The sequence below is a fragment of the Hemibagrus wyckioides genome, linkage group LG22, assembly GCF_019097595.1.
Source record: "Hemibagrus wyckioides isolate EC202008001 linkage group LG22, SWU_Hwy_1.0, whole genome shotgun sequence".
NCBI lineage: Eukaryota > Metazoa > Chordata > Actinopteri > Siluriformes > Bagridae > Hemibagrus > Hemibagrus wyckioides.
The window spans coordinates 18980276-18995903 of NC_080731.1; the positions used below are offsets into that span (position 1 = coordinate 18980276).

The following is a 15628-nucleotide window of genomic DNA, read 5'->3' on the forward strand; positions in this document are numbered from 1 at the left end:
GGACACGTGATGGAGGAATATGCACCAGCATGTCCATATAAGGGGATCTATGTCACATTCAAGTGCGAAAGGATGCTCGGGGTGTGGCCAGTGACGCAGAGTCTCGTTCCCTTCTTAGGGAACTGGGTTACATACCGAGGGAACATTACGAGGGAACTCGACGCTGCGTCATGACTGATGCTATGGGAATGTCAATACCAGTGGCGGACTGTCAGGGTCAGCAAGGCCTTCTCTGCTGGCCTAAACAGCAGTGATCTGAATCACTGACTTGCATTTTAATATATTTAAAATATTTTTCCATGAATGTGTATTAAATTATTCCCAATAGTCTATTCACTACATTTCACAGCTTTTCTCTCGGTTGCACTGCTTCCAGTAGTGTATATTTATGATAAGAGTATTTATCCTTAAGGGTTAGGGTTATCCTTTAAGGCCTTCAGAATCAATAGTGCAGGCACCCGGAGCTTAAAATAAGTGGCAATGAAACTGTCAGATCAGTTTTCGAGTTGAAATCAGATTTCGAGTTGGTGTCACTGGGGCCATCTAGCAGGCATACATTTACGTCAGCAATTTTCCGTCCTTTGATTGGATAACCACACAAACTAAACATATATATATTTTAACTCACAATGGCTGACAGAGGAGAAGAAATCGATTTGGTAGCGGACATCCTTACAACCGCATTTTCAAGGCGAACTTTTCAAGAAAATCCTTTCGATTCTACAAAATAGTTAGTAATCTTTTTCAAGAACCACTTATGCTTTTGGGATTTCTTTTGCACAAAACAAACAGTTTGCCTTCATTCCAGATCCCCGGGGTGGACTGTGTTTTTTTGGTTTTCTTTTGCTGCAGTGAAAAGAAACTTGTGAGACTGATTTGTGTTAATTTGTTTTTTTTTTCTATATGTAATGCTATATGTATGTTGTGTCACAAGATCCTGTGATTTTTGATCCTATCAAAAATTCCTTCACCATTTCACATCAGCCATGTCTTGTCATTATTCTGACTGATTTTGAACCGAATCAGATGAAAGTAAGGGAGAAAATATTAGAGATTTCAAAAAGTGACACACTTCCGGCTGCCAGTTGGTGGCGCTATGACCGAGACTCACAGTTGTCATATCAATGTGATCAGCTTTCAATGCTTAACATGATCCTAAGGTTTCATGTAGATCACTTAATGTACACAGAAGTTATTAGCCACTTCCTGTTTCAATTTATTCACCATAAGTTTAAGGGCTTCTCACGGCTGAACCGTTTGAGAAATCAAGAGTCCCTCATCAACTTACATTATCAATGTCTTGAGATCATATTAGCCTGGGTTTGGTGGCGGTTGTATCAGTGTCTTGAGATCATATTAGCCTGGGTTTGGTGGCGGTTGTATCAATGTCTTGAGATCATATTAGCCTGGGTTTGGTGGCGGTTGTATCAATGTCTTGAGATCATATTAGCCTGGGTTTGGTGGTGGTTGTATCAATTCCCTAGGAGGAGTATTTCAAATTCCATTGGGGCGTTTTGCAAACAACTCAAAATAACTGACTTCCTGTGGATTAGACTTAATGACAACGTGAAAGTTGTTCAGTTCAGTGAGATCTAAGTGTGGACCAAGGTGTACATGGATACGTGCAAGTGTGTATCAGCTATGCAGCAAGATGTTCCAGGGGGCGCTGTAACGGGTGTGTGCCACGCCCAGGGCCGAGCCACGGTGTCGTCCTAATGGCCCAAGATTCCAACCTGTCTGCTGATTTTCAAGAGTTTTTGAGCATGTTAAGGGGTCCAAAATACCCCGAAAGGTTGATAAAACAATAAATAAATAAAAAATAAAACATAAATTCTAACGAAAACAATAGTGCTTCCGCACCTACGGTGGTAAGCCTCTGGTCTTGCTCCTGCGGTGCTCGGGCCCTAATAAACAGATGCACCGCTGCAAATTTTGACCCAACTGTAAAATCGAATTGTTTTAAACATTCAGCTAAAAATGTGTATTAATATTATAAATGTTTACTTTTTTTATTATGTTAAAATGGTAAATGGGTTTAGACAAACCGCTGAGCATAGTGTCTGATGTCACATTTGGTTGTCATGGCAACACTTCCTTAAACAGGAGCTGTTAAAAGGAGTTTTCTTCTTTCACATTATTCATCAAATGTAAAGTTTTAGTCTGTGTGTGAGATAATCTGTGATCGAGGTCATTGTACAGACATGCTGCTTGGACAGAGGAGAAAAACTCAGTGTCGGGAATTTACCGGCCCTACACCTCACTCAGTGGCAGTGGTAAGATAATTAATTAATTAATTAATTAATTAATTAGTAATATTAGTTTAATAGTTTGAGATATTGCATTTATTTCCTAGAAAACAGTGGCACTGTGGTTTAACAATATACAACCCCTTCTCTAGGGTCAGGAGAAGGAAGACCATTAAGGAATTTAATTCAGATCACATTTTTATCTGTTAGAAACGGTTTATAATATGGTAGATAGATCACAGTACAATACTCATGAACAGAGGTGTACTTCATGGTTGCTGTAGAATTCATTAATTGATTGATTGATTGATTAATCAGTTAATTAAGGGCAGAAAGATAAAAGACAAATGAAAGGTAATCACTACCGAGTGTTTCATTTTAAATGTTTTATTCATTTTATTGTGAAAATAAAAGTAAGAAAATTTGATATTTTATACTGTACATTTTATTTTCTTTTTTTTCTTTCGATGTCTGTAGATGTACACTGAACAAAATTATAAACGCAACACTTTTGTTTTTGCCCCCATTTTTCATGAGCTGAACTCAAAGATCTAAGACTTTTTCTATGTACACAAAAGGCCTATTTCTCTCAAATATTGTTCACAAATCTGTCTAAATCTGTGTCAGTGAGCACTTCTCCTTTGCCGAGGTAATCCATCCACCTCAAGGGTGTGGCATATCAAGATGCTGATTAGACAGCATGATTATTGCACAGGTGTGCCTTAGGCTGACCGCAATAAAAGACCACTCTAAAATGTGCAGTTTTATCACACAGCACAATGCCACAGATGTCGCAAGTTTTGAGGGAGCGTGCAATTGGCATGATGACTGCAGGAATGTCCACCAGAGCTGTTGTCCGTGAACTGAATGTTCATTTCTCTACCATAAGCCGTCTCCTAAGGCGTCCGGGTGGCTGGTCTCAGACCATCTTGGAGGTGAAGATGCTGGATGTGGAGGTCCTGGGCTGGTGTGGTTACACGTGGTCTGCGGTTGTGAGGCCGGTTGGATGTACTGCCAAATTCTCTGAAACGCCTTAGGAGGTAAGGCACACCTGTGTAATAATCATGCTGTCTAATCAGCATCTTGACATGCCACACCCTTGAGGTGGATGGATTACCTCAGCAAAGGAGAAGTGCTCACTAACACAGATTTAGACAGATTTGTGAACAACATTTGAGAGAAATAGGCCTTTTGTGTACATAGAAAAGGTCTTAGATCTTTGAGTTCAGCTCGTGAACAATGGGGGCAAAAACAAGTGTTGTGTTTATAATTTTGTTCAGTGTCATAAAGCCAACATCATCTCCTAGTCATCAGAGGGTGTCTGAAAAATAAAGAAAAATACCATTTCACTCACACATCATTTGACACTTTTTTCCATATATCTTTCTATCAGTAAAGTAATCTGTTTTCCAGAAGTCAGTAGTGATTCAGTACGTTGGCTGAGCTCTAGAGTATTTAAACACTTACAGCTCTGCGTCATTGGCTCTGGTTTATCCCATCTAGTCCACGTACTGACGTTCTCCGATAAACCACTTGTGGTTCAGGATCTCCTCGAACATTGGCCGATTTACAGGGTCGGGTTCCAGGCACCAGCTGATCAGCATGCAGCACTCTGTGTGAGCAGCCATGAGACAGAGGTCCAGATCAATATAAAGTCATCAACAAGAAGAAATCCTGGAAAAAGGCGTTTTCTCACCGTCAGATACATCACTAGGATACGTCAGTTTCCCCTCAGCAATCTCCCAACTGCTTTTAAAAGGCATGGTTCCACAGACTATCTCATACAGGACAACCCCCAGACTCCAGATGGTAGCAGGAACTCCATAATACTCACTGTACAGAATCAACTCAGGAGGATAGTAAGCTGGAGTGCCTGAGTGAGAAAAGAGAAAAAGAGCAGAAACCATCAGAAAACACCATTCTCCACCACATCCTGAACCGGATCGTCTCTGTATGTGAACTGACCTATGTGTTCGGTGTAGTAGTCATCCTTGAGCAGGTCGCCACAGCCAAAGTCGATTAGCTTCACCTCCAGTGTATTGGTACTGATGAGAATATTCAATGGCTTGATGTCGCGGTGAAAAACGCCACAATCACAGCAGTGACGGGCGGCCTCGACCACCTGCCTCATGATTAACCGAGACTCGTCTTCAGACAGTTTACCGCCTTGAAGACAACAGTACTTATCAAGGTCCATGCAGGATTCGGGTCGCTCCAGCACCAGGATGAAGAACTCGGACGTCTCGAACCATTCTAGCAGCTCCACCACGTTCTTACAGTAAGGCTGTGACACCAGTACCATTAACGCCACCTCCAGAGGGACCCTCTGTGTCACTTCAGGCTAAACACACACACACTCACACGGTTAGCATGGAGGGGATAAGTCTACAGTGTGCTAAGCAGAGATGGAGGAGTGGAGAAGATTTGGAGTGGTACTCCAGACCAGCTCTTCCTCTGATCTTTAATCTGAACGAAAGGAAATAAAATGTGACTCTGAGATGTGATTAAGTGCTGCAGGGTTTGTGAGGATGTTAGTGGCAGTAAGTAAACACAAACATGGTCTTGGTGTAGATCTGTTCTGTAAATTTACTTACGAAGGCGACGTACTTCCAGCAGCTATCTCTGGCTACACATTTAATGGCCACCTACACATGAACACAACACAGTGAATCAGTTTTACAACAGCACTTTACTAACACTTTACTGGCACACACACACACATACACACACACACACACCTGTTTTCCATCTGATTTACGGACTCCGGCGTAGACAGAGCCAAATCCTCCTTTCCCTAGCAGCTCTCCTATAGTGTAGAGTGAATCAACTTCACCTGTTACACACACACACACACACACAGTAGTTCAGTTCAATAGAAATAAGAAATAAGAAATAAGAGTGAAAGAGCCTCATGTTGTCCTCATGGTGTCTTTTGTGAATGAGATGTGTGTTTCTGGAGAGCATGGCTGTGTGTGAGGAGGATGTGCTGAATGCCAGCATCTGGAGCTTATATTATAGTCTGAACAGAAAGATTTAATCTGACCAAATCAACCACCAGCGGTGATGTGTACATCAGCCATTTTGGGAAAATGCAGAGAGAGAAATCTATTCCCAGAGTCCAGACTCTGAATGTGGATCTCCTCTGATGGCTATGAGGTCACTAGCTACAGGATGCAGCACTGGACACACCTCACTAAGTCATTTAGAGATGCTAACGCTAGTATGTGTGGACTGTAACCTACTGTATTGTGAAGGGTGGAACTGGGGCGGAGCTGCATTCTCTTCCAGAAGTTGAAGTTGCTTAAGTTTTGTCAGCCACTCAATTTCTTCATTTTCGTGAAGCAGTACTTGACTGAGCTGCACACAGGGAAATAAAATGGCAGATGAAGACTTTACTCCTGAAAGCTGCACAAATTTCACAAATACGCCTCATCTTTTTTACCGTGATGAGCATCCTTATCTCTTTGGGACTGGCGCATGAAGGACGACGGATGAGTTCTGCAGCTATGGTCTCGCAGTACTGCAGCGCTTGAGCAGAATGTCCGAGCTCGTAGAGCTCATCAGCATAAAGTATCTTATAAGCCTGAGACAGACAGACAGACAGACAGAAGCATTTCTCAGTGCCATGTTTTCTTGACACATTCCACAGGAAACAGAAAAGAAGAAAAAGAAAGAAATAGCCTTTATTTCTCATATATACATTACAGCACAGTGAAAAAGTCACACCTGGAAGCATGTCTGGCCGAAGCCTGAGGTCAGAGACAGCACATACTCGTACACCTCAGTTCTCTCCACCGCCTCCATCAGGGCTGGGTTATCCTGTGGCAAACTGGTGCAAAGAGAAAACCGTGTCAAATGAGAAATACAAACACACACAAAAACACACACACAAATTACCTTTCACATCCGATTAGATCAAACTTTTGGTATGATCCCAGCTCCACCTGCGCCAGCACGAAGCAGATATGTGCTGCATACGTCCAATTTCTGGAAGCTGAAAATGGAAAAACAAACATCACTTTATTAAGAACACCGATCATTCAGGCAATTATCCAATCAGCCAATTGTACTCCTAAAATCTGAAGTCGCCATGGTTACATCACTGAGAATTTTCTCCCTGATGATGTTTGACGAGAACTGAGGCTCTTCATCTGTATCTACATGAGTTTATAGGTTGCACCGCTGCTGACATGCGATTGGCCGATCGGATAAATCCGTGAATGGGGTGTTCCTAATAAAGTGACCATAGCTGCAACACGTTCGTTCTAGAAGAATGGCGTTACTGTGAAATCCTTACCAAAATCATTTCCCATTTTAATAATGTCTTCTCTGAGCTGCTCTTCTGGTGCAGCAGAGCATAGAAGCTTCGCCAGAGGAAGGCACCACTGCTCCTGGTTCTTCACACGTCCCAGCTGCAGCAGAAAGATTCACGTTAGTTCACGTGATTCTGAATCACGCAACACACACTGTAGAGACAGACGTTGAAACACTCACCTTTTTCCTCAGACGGCCATAGCCATTGAAGAGCAGCACAGCTATTTCAGACATCATTACACTCTGGAAAAAGAAACATCTCTTTACTTTCACATCTCACTGAACACACACACACAGCTGGGAGTCTGAGTGTTTATTAGTTAACAGTAAACAGATGATGATGTGTTTTTTTTTTTTTATAGTGGAATGAAGTCCAGCACTTACTCCATTGCTATCACAGAAGTGCTCCATAATAGACCAGAAAAAGAAGGATTTCTGTTGCAGTGGTTCATCCAGGTGGAGCAAACACTCCTGACATTTCTGCTGGATAAACCTCATCAACTTGTCTTTCTGCATATCAGCCCTGTAACACACACACACACACACACACACACTCTGTAACCACCTGATGATCTGCTTCAGAATGTTATTACTGCTGAAACCCTGAGTGTGCGAGAGGAGAAAGAGCGTCTCACCTCAACAGAGGACCTGGGAATGCTAAGACCTCTCCAGCAGACAGGTGTTTCTCATCACACTGCAGGACCACAGAGTTCCCTGGAGTCAAACAGAGGAAGACATGTTGTTGATGACGACTCAAGGAGCTAAAAGTACAGTGAGCTGTGGAGCTTTCAGGAGTGTCAGTGTGTCGTACCTGTACTGCATGTATAATCCCCAGCTTCTTGTTCTTCAGGAAAAGGCCCAAAAACCTCAGCACCGTTGTTCATTATCAGCATTGTCACTGTGAATCTCACTGAATCTAGATCCAATCCAAATTTACACAACAACAGCAGAAGGTTGGAGAGTTAGAGCTGTTCCTCTCCTTAAACTCAGACTTATTTCTATAAAGTGTGAGCGTTCACTTCGCTCTTCTGTCTAATAAAAGTGATGAATTGACGTGATGAACGGAGGAAAGTGCAGTTACACTCCAAACACACAGCATTTTATTCAGCTACACTTCATCATCATCATCATCATCATCATCTCAACACGGGAGGAACACAAAGAGCTTCTTACCAACTCTAGGTGACTTTAGGAAACAGTTTTTTTTTTCCTGAAACCTATACAGTTTTCTTTAGAAAAGCTTTAAAATCTGTTTTAATTGAAACTAAAGCTCCTCTTACTGCATGTTTTTTACACAAACATGACTTTATGGAAAGAAACCAAGAGAAAACGTCTCTCACCTCAGCTGTCGTTTCGTTGAATGACGGTCTCATGACGATCAAGAGCTTAGGAGCGTAAGACAGTTCGGGAACGTTCTCTATGACGTTATAGGTATTGAGACGTCATCTGGCAACTGTGCCCAAAAACAAGGAAAAAAGGACAGAAAACCCTCTTAAACTACCGAAGTACCTGCTGCTTTAGCAGAGCTAACGTTCATGCTAGCGTTAGCACTGTAAGCTAACTTAACCTCGGTTCACCCCTCAGGCTGCTCAATTACAGCAGCGGCGCGAATAAACAAACTACATATTTAAGGCATTTTTTTTTCATTATCTTAGTTTATTCTTTCTTTATATATATTTTTTCGTTCATCACTGCTATTAAGCTGTCAAATGTATTGCTTTCGGTCCTTTTGGCCGTCAGACCTTCAATGATTGTCGATAACAGTCTCCGTCACGCCCCATGATTCATGTCTTAAAGCACTAGAGCTGAGGGAAATAAGGCGAATTAAAATCTTCTATCTCTGGTTATGTTGGTGCTCCTGGAGGCTTGGTACCTCTGAGCAGTCGCCCAAAGCTCAGCAGATAACATTATGTGGTCATTTTGGTTCTTCAAATCTGAGGAAAGCAATAACTCTTCAGCCCTAAACGACTCAGATCTGGATAAAAATACACCATGTCAGACATCTCTTAGTATAGGTTTCCCTTCAGTATCCTTAACCAGTGGTCACTAGTGGTAAATGAAGGCAGCAGGAAATTGTTCACTTCATTAAAAGCACTCCAAGTGATTCTATGAAAAGCACTGCACTTTACAACTCACCAGACGCATGAGTCCTATTCTTGGTGTTTTATCACCTGAGCCCAGTGTCCCTGGGACATGCTCCATATGCAGAAAGATATAGGAATAAACAAGCACATTATTATAAGACCCGCGATTAGAAACTGCACTAGTGTCAAAGCTGCTGATATAAATAATAAGGTCCGAGAATATAAAAGTGCTGTGTTATCTACCTATCCATTTATTTATTTTACAAAATTAACAATTTTAACAACAAAAACAAAAGTGTTGCGTTTGTAATTTTGTTCAGTATATATGAATTGTGAAAATGAAGCCATATTGTAAAGAAATTAAAATAAAGGGGAAAGAGCCTCTAGTGGACATAGTCTAGTACTGCAGGAGTCAGGCCAAAACCATGTCCAGTCAATGGACTGATAAATGTAAAAATTTGTTGTGAGCGTCACAAAATCATGAAACTAAGCAGAATTACTCACAACCAGTTGTTCTTTCTATGTAAAAAGTTTTGAAACATTAGGACTTTCCACTGTTAAGATATAAGAACATTAATATTTTTCTATTATGTCCTCACCATAGCAACATCATTCACAATATCACAAATTCCTTCACAGTTTCACATCAGCCATGTCCTGACATTATTCTGACCGATTTTCAACCAAATCAGGTGAAAGGAAGGGAAAACATTAGAGATTTCTAAAAGTGACACACTTCCTGCTGCCAGTTGGTGGCGCTATGACTGACACTCACAGTAGTCATGTCCGTGTGATCAGCTTTCTTCTCTTAACATAAAGTTGAGGTTTGATGTACATCACACAATATACACCGAAGTTATTAGCCACTTCCTGTTTCCTTTTATTCGCCATAAGTTTAAGGTCTTCTCACGGCTGAACCGTTTGAGATCAGAAATCCCTCATCAACTTTAGATCCTCAATGTCTTCAGATCATATTGGACCCTGTTTGGTCAAAATCATATAAATCCCCTAGGAGGAGTATATCAAATTCCATTGGGTGTGTTTTTCAAACATCCCAAAATAACTGACTTCCTGTTAAGCAGATCCCATGACAGGTGGATTAACATCATTTAGCTCAATGAGAACTAAATGTATACCGGGTCTCATGCATATATGTGCAACTGAATATGAGCTGTGCAGCTTTATTTCTGACAAAGTTCCAGGGGGCGCTGTGACAGCCCTGTGCCACACCCGGGGACCAGCCACACTGACCTTTCTCATAAACATGTACACTCTCTATGGGAAATATTTTGGAACATTAGGCCTTTCCACTCGTAAGATATGAGAAGATTCATTTTCTTCTATTATGTTCTCATGTAAATCGTCACCATAGTAACACGATTCAAGGTATCAAAAATTCCTTCACAGTTTCACATCAGCCATGTCCTGACATTATCCTGACTGATTTTCAACCAAATCAGGTGAAAGTAAGGGAGAAAATATTACAGATTTCAAAAAGTGACACACTTCCTGCTGCCAGTTGGTGGCGCTATGACCGAGACTCACAGTTCTCATATCAGTGTGATCAGTTTTCAATGTATAACATAATCCTAAGGTTTCATGTAGATCACTTAATGTACTCAGAAGTTATTAGCCACTTCCTGTTTCGTTTTATTCGCCATAAGTTTAAGGGCTTCTCACGGCTGAACCGTTTGAGAAATCAAGAGTCCCTCATCAATTCTGCATTATCAATGTCTTGAGATCATATTAGCCTGGGTTTGGTGGCGGTTGTATCAATGTCTTGAGATCATATTAGCCTGGGTTTGGTGGTGGTTGTATCAATGTCTTGAGATCATATTAGCCTGGGTTTGGTGGCGGTTGTATCAATGTCTTGAGATCATATTAGCCTGGGTTTGGTGGCGGTTGTATCAATGTCTTGAGATCATATTAGCCTGGGTTTGGTGGCGGTTGTATCAATGTCTTGAGATCATATTAGCCTGGGTTTGGTGGCGGTTGTATCAATGTCTTGAGATCATATTAGCCTGGGTTTGGTGGCGGTTGTATCAATGTCTTGAGATCATATTAGCCTGGGTTTGGTGGCGGTTGTATCAATGTCTTGAGATCATATTAGCCTGGGTTTGGTGGCGGTTGTATCAATGTCTTGAGATCATATTAGCCTGGGTTTGGTGGCGGTTGTATCAATTCCCTAGGAGGAGTATTTCAAATTCCATTGGGGCGTTTTGCAAACAACTCAAAATAACTGACTTCCTGTGGATTAGACTTAATGACATGCAGTGTGAAAGTTGTTCAGTTCAGTGAGATCTAAGTGTGGACCAAGGTGTACATGGATACGTGCAAGTGTGTATCAGCTATGCAGCAAGATGTTCCAGGGGGCGCTGTAACGGGTGTGTGCCACGCCCAGGGCCGAGCCACGGTGACGTCCTGATGGCCACAGATTCCAACCTGTCTGCTGATTTTCATGAGTTTTTGAGCATGTTAAGGGGTCCAAAATACCCCGAAAGTTTGATAAAAAAAAATGTAAAAAAAGAATATAAAATTCTAACGAAAACAATAGTGCTTCCGCACCTATGGTGCAAGGCTCCTTCGGTGCTCTGGCCCTAATAATAATAATAATAATAATAATAATAATAATAATAATAATAATAATAACAATAATAATGATAGCAACATTGTGCCTAAAGTCCACCACTATCATCCCCGTGCTGAAGAAGTCTCCAGTGTCCTGTCACAATGAATACCGTCCCATTGCACTCCACATGAAGTGCTTTGAGAGGCTCGTCATGAGGCACATCAAGAACCTGCTGCCACCATCACTAGACCCCATGCAGTTTGTGTATCGTCTAAATTGCTCCACAGACAATGCCATCAGCACAGAGAACTGAACTGTTCTGGACACAGTGTTACACACACACACACACACACACAGATACACACACACACACAAGCGGAGAGCTGGTCTCAACAAAGCACTGAACTGAGCTGGACACACACACATACACACACACACTAAACTTGTCTTGTTTACATGCACACGTTACTTTAAATATTTATAACTGTTCACTTTTGATTATTTAAATACACACGTCATTTTAATTAAATGTATCTGTTATAACTTAATCACTTCTTTTACTTCCGCTGATATATTCACTGTCCTAAACTTGTCTCTATCTGTTTTTGCACCTACTGTTAACACTGTCTGTGTTATGTGTCCTGTTTGTCTGCACTGTCTTGTCTTGTCATCCTGTGTACTTATGTTGTATGTTTAGTTTGTAAAGAATGCACCGATTTAGGAATAGTTTATCTCTGTTTGTCTGCGTCACCTGTACTCTGTTTCTGTTCTGTGTAGCACCTCTGCTCCAGGAGGAACGTTGTTTCACTTCACTGTGTACTGCATCAGACATATATGGTTGAAGTGACAATAAAGCTTCTTTGACTTTGACATTGAATAGATTATAACAAAGAGCTGATATTTTAAATACACTGATATTTATCTATGATATGATCCTGGATCATTAATGTGACTTTCCAAGAAAAGTACAAGTTTTATAGTTGCATAGGCATCACATCTCTCTCTCTCTCTCTCTCTCTCTCTCACACACACACAATTTTTTAAGTTTGTTGATCCAAGGCAAAGCAAATCAGTGAGTCACTTTGATAAATCATTTTATTTAAATAGAAATGAAATTAATTCATTTAGAACACCCATAAGGAAATAAACTATTACAGTAACTTCATTTTTTTTAATACTGTGTTTAAAAATATTATTCTTAAATTATTTATAATACGTGCTAATAAATAATTCTAAAGGCAAAACTGTAACAGTAAAGCAAGCAAACTTAAAATGGTATAAATATAATTTTCTATAATGGAATAGAAAAAGATTCTGGAATATTCAGAAATGATTCTGGAGAAAATCACTTTCTGAAAAGAAGAATCAGTTGAGTGCAAAAAGAATGAAGACACCTCAGTAATCTGTAACAAACATTACGAGATGAATCATGTTACATTTTTTAGGCTAAAATGATCTCCAAGTGTTTCTGTCCCATCAGCCTCCACGCAGACGGAGGGTCATATGAATGGTGCTTCCAGAAACAATGTCGTAATCCTGCAGCTTCCTGCCAGAGTCCAGCTGTCTACCATTGAAGATCAGCCGCTGCTGGTCCTCTGGTGTTCCTTCTTTTTGGCGGACCTTACTCTTCAACTGATCGACGGTTTCTTCATCAGTAATGTCATATGTCTTCGTCTGCCCCTTCTCATTCTTCACGAACACCTGAAGTGGCACGGGAGTCATGGAGATCAGCAGCATCACGGTGGCTCCTGAACTCAGACCATAATGGTTCACAGTCATCTGGTCATTGTCCAGCTGCACCACTCGCCCATTGGTGACAGAAAGCTTCATCCGTAGAGGACTTGCATTAAAGATTTGGGCGACTTTATGCTTGAGTTGACCGATTGTAGCACCTGGATTCACGTGCACGGTCTTCGTTTCCCCGCTCAGGACTTTAATGTTGAGCTCCATCATATCTGCTGCTTAATGACCTTTGTAAAAGTAAAAAAAAGGGCAGATTAGTGTTTATTATTTAAAAACATTTTTCACTGAAGTTAAAAGACTAATGGAAGCTTACGATCACCAAGTATGAATTAATTATCATCTCCCCAATTAGATCAATTAGAAATGAGTGTATTTTGACCATGTAAATGATGTAAAAATGTAACTAGAGCCTCAAGTCAAGTGTTTCTGGATTTAAAATGGCTGCCAGCAGAGTTTACAGCTAGATCATGTCCATTTGTTGTGGTACCAGGGTGGGATTCTCAAGTGTACACTTTTTGTAACCTTTAATGTGAAAGTTGTATATATAACATGTCTCTAAAAGATAATTACCCTTAAATTATGCTCCATAAATATTTTTATGGTGCACTAAATCTATATTTCCAAGTGGAGTTTATTAAACATTTAGAACATAAGTACAAAGGTACAGGTACTGAAAAGGAACCAAAGCCACTATTGTTATTAAAGGTGTTATTACCTTCTATTACATGTTTATTATGTTACCCTCAGCTCACCAAACATTCAGACAACTTTATTTTTTCAGATTCTATTAATCACTGATCATTTTCCATCGCTGAAATCTTTTTAAGTTAATTAAACTTTGCTCATTATGATACACGCATATTATTTAGAAACATATTATTATAAACCTACCTTTTATACAGGTGATGAATGTGTCCTGAAAATCCTCGTCCTCTTTAAAGTCTCGAGTATCACCTCAAACTCTCCCGCTGCAGCCGACCACGGTTCCTTATATAGTCTAATAACCACGCCCCCTTTCTGTGTGACAGCCAATGGAGATGACCGCCTGCTCATGTTTCCAGCCAATAGGAGAAGAGCAGAGCCCGCCCTCCGTCAGGTTTTGTTTTCCGAGGATTCATTCAGCTACTTTCGGTTTCCGGACATCAGGAGAGGTCTAAGTGTTTTAGTGTCCAGCAGAGGTCAGTAAGTGTGTGTGTGTCTGTGTGTGTCTGTGTGTGTGTGTGTGTCTGTGTGTCTGTGTGTGTGTGTGTGTGTGTGTGTGTGTGTGTGTGTGTGTCTGTGTGTGTGTGTGTGTCTGTGTGTCTGTGTGTGTGTGTGTGTGTGTGTGTGTGTGTGTGTGTGTGTGTGTCTGTGTGTGTGTGTGTGTGTGTGTGTGTGTGTGTGTGTGTCTGTGTGTGTGTGTGTGTCTGTGTGTGTGTGTGTGTGTGTGTGTGTGTGTGTGTGTGTCTGTGTGTCTGTGTGTGTGTGTGTGTGTGTGTCTGTGTGTGTGTGTGTGTGTGTGTGTGTGTGTGTGTGTGTGTGTGTGTCTGTGTGTGTGTGTGTGTGTGTGTGTGTGTGTGTGTGTGTGTGTGTGTGTGTCTGTGTGTGTGTGTGTGTGTACATATACACTATTGATATGATCTAAAATGTGTGTTATACTTTTTTAATCATGGTTACAGCACATTCTTTCATTCAGATAAATTATCAATACTCCCACATCTCAGCCTCAGGCAGTTTCCATTTCAGAAGAATCCATTATAACTGTGACGTGAATCTACAAAGGAGATCATGATGATCAGCAGGATCACGGTGGATCCTGATCTCAGAACTCAATCTTTCACCCTCTTCATGATTCAGCTGTAGGTTTCATCCACTGGTTATGGAAAGTCTTTGGGGCAATTTGTCGCTTGAGATCACCAGTTGTGGCGGTTGTATTTATGTGAATGGTCCATGTTTCTCCACTCAGGATTTGATGATGAGGATGATGAGCTTCATCATATCCACTTCTTCATGACCTGCCTTTTAATGTATTTAGAACAAAAATACTAAAAAACCCAAATTAGGGTACAAAATTTAACAAAAAATATATCAAATTAACAAAATATAGCAGAAAAATACTAAATACAGAGATTTAAGGAATAAATATGGAGAATGAGATGAAGAACAAGATAAGAAATGTGCAAAACAAGTGTTTAAGGTTACAGACCTAGTCGATGTGCCAAAAACTGTTTATGTGCAATAACTGTGTGTTTATGAGTCCTGTACAAATCTCAGTTTATTGAGAGTTCTGTATAAACCGGAGTGTATTGTGTGTAGTGTGTGGTGTGTGGTTTATTGTACAGTCCAGTACAGAGAGAAGAGTAGTGTCAGCACTGACTCCTCCCACCCCGTGTGGAATTAAAGAGTCACATGGGGGAGGAACGACCTCCTCAGTCTGTCAGTGGAGCAGGGCAGTGACAGCAACCTGTCACTGAAGCTGCTTCTCTGTCTGGAGATGATGCTGTACAGTGGATGCAGTGGATTGTCCATGATGGACAGGAGCCTGCTCAGCGCCCTCCTCTCTGCCACTGATGTCAGGCCGTCCAGTTCTGAGCCCACAATCGAGCCCGCCTTCCTCATTAGCTCGTCCAGACGTGAGGCGTCCTTCTTCTTTATGCTGCCTCCCCATAACACTGCCACATAGAAGAGGGCAC

The 15628-nt window shown here is 41.1% G+C and overlaps 1 protein-coding gene across 1 annotated transcript; it reads right to left on the minus strand.

Annotated features, from left to right (window-relative positions):
• Window positions 1–12461: 12461 nt before the first annotated feature.
• Window positions 12462–13977, minus strand: LOC131343155 (uncharacterized). The gene is made up of 2 exons (XM_058374597.1): window positions 13848–13977; window positions 12462–13183 (listed from the first exon to the last, which is right to left on the minus strand). The coding sequence occupies exon 2, from the start codon at window positions 13164–13166 to the stop codon at window positions 12690–12692; it is 477 nt and encodes a 158-aa protein (XP_058230580.1). The 5' UTR covers window positions 13167–13183; window positions 13848–13977; the 3' UTR covers window positions 12462–12689.
• Window positions 13978–15628: the final 1651 nt, after the last annotated feature.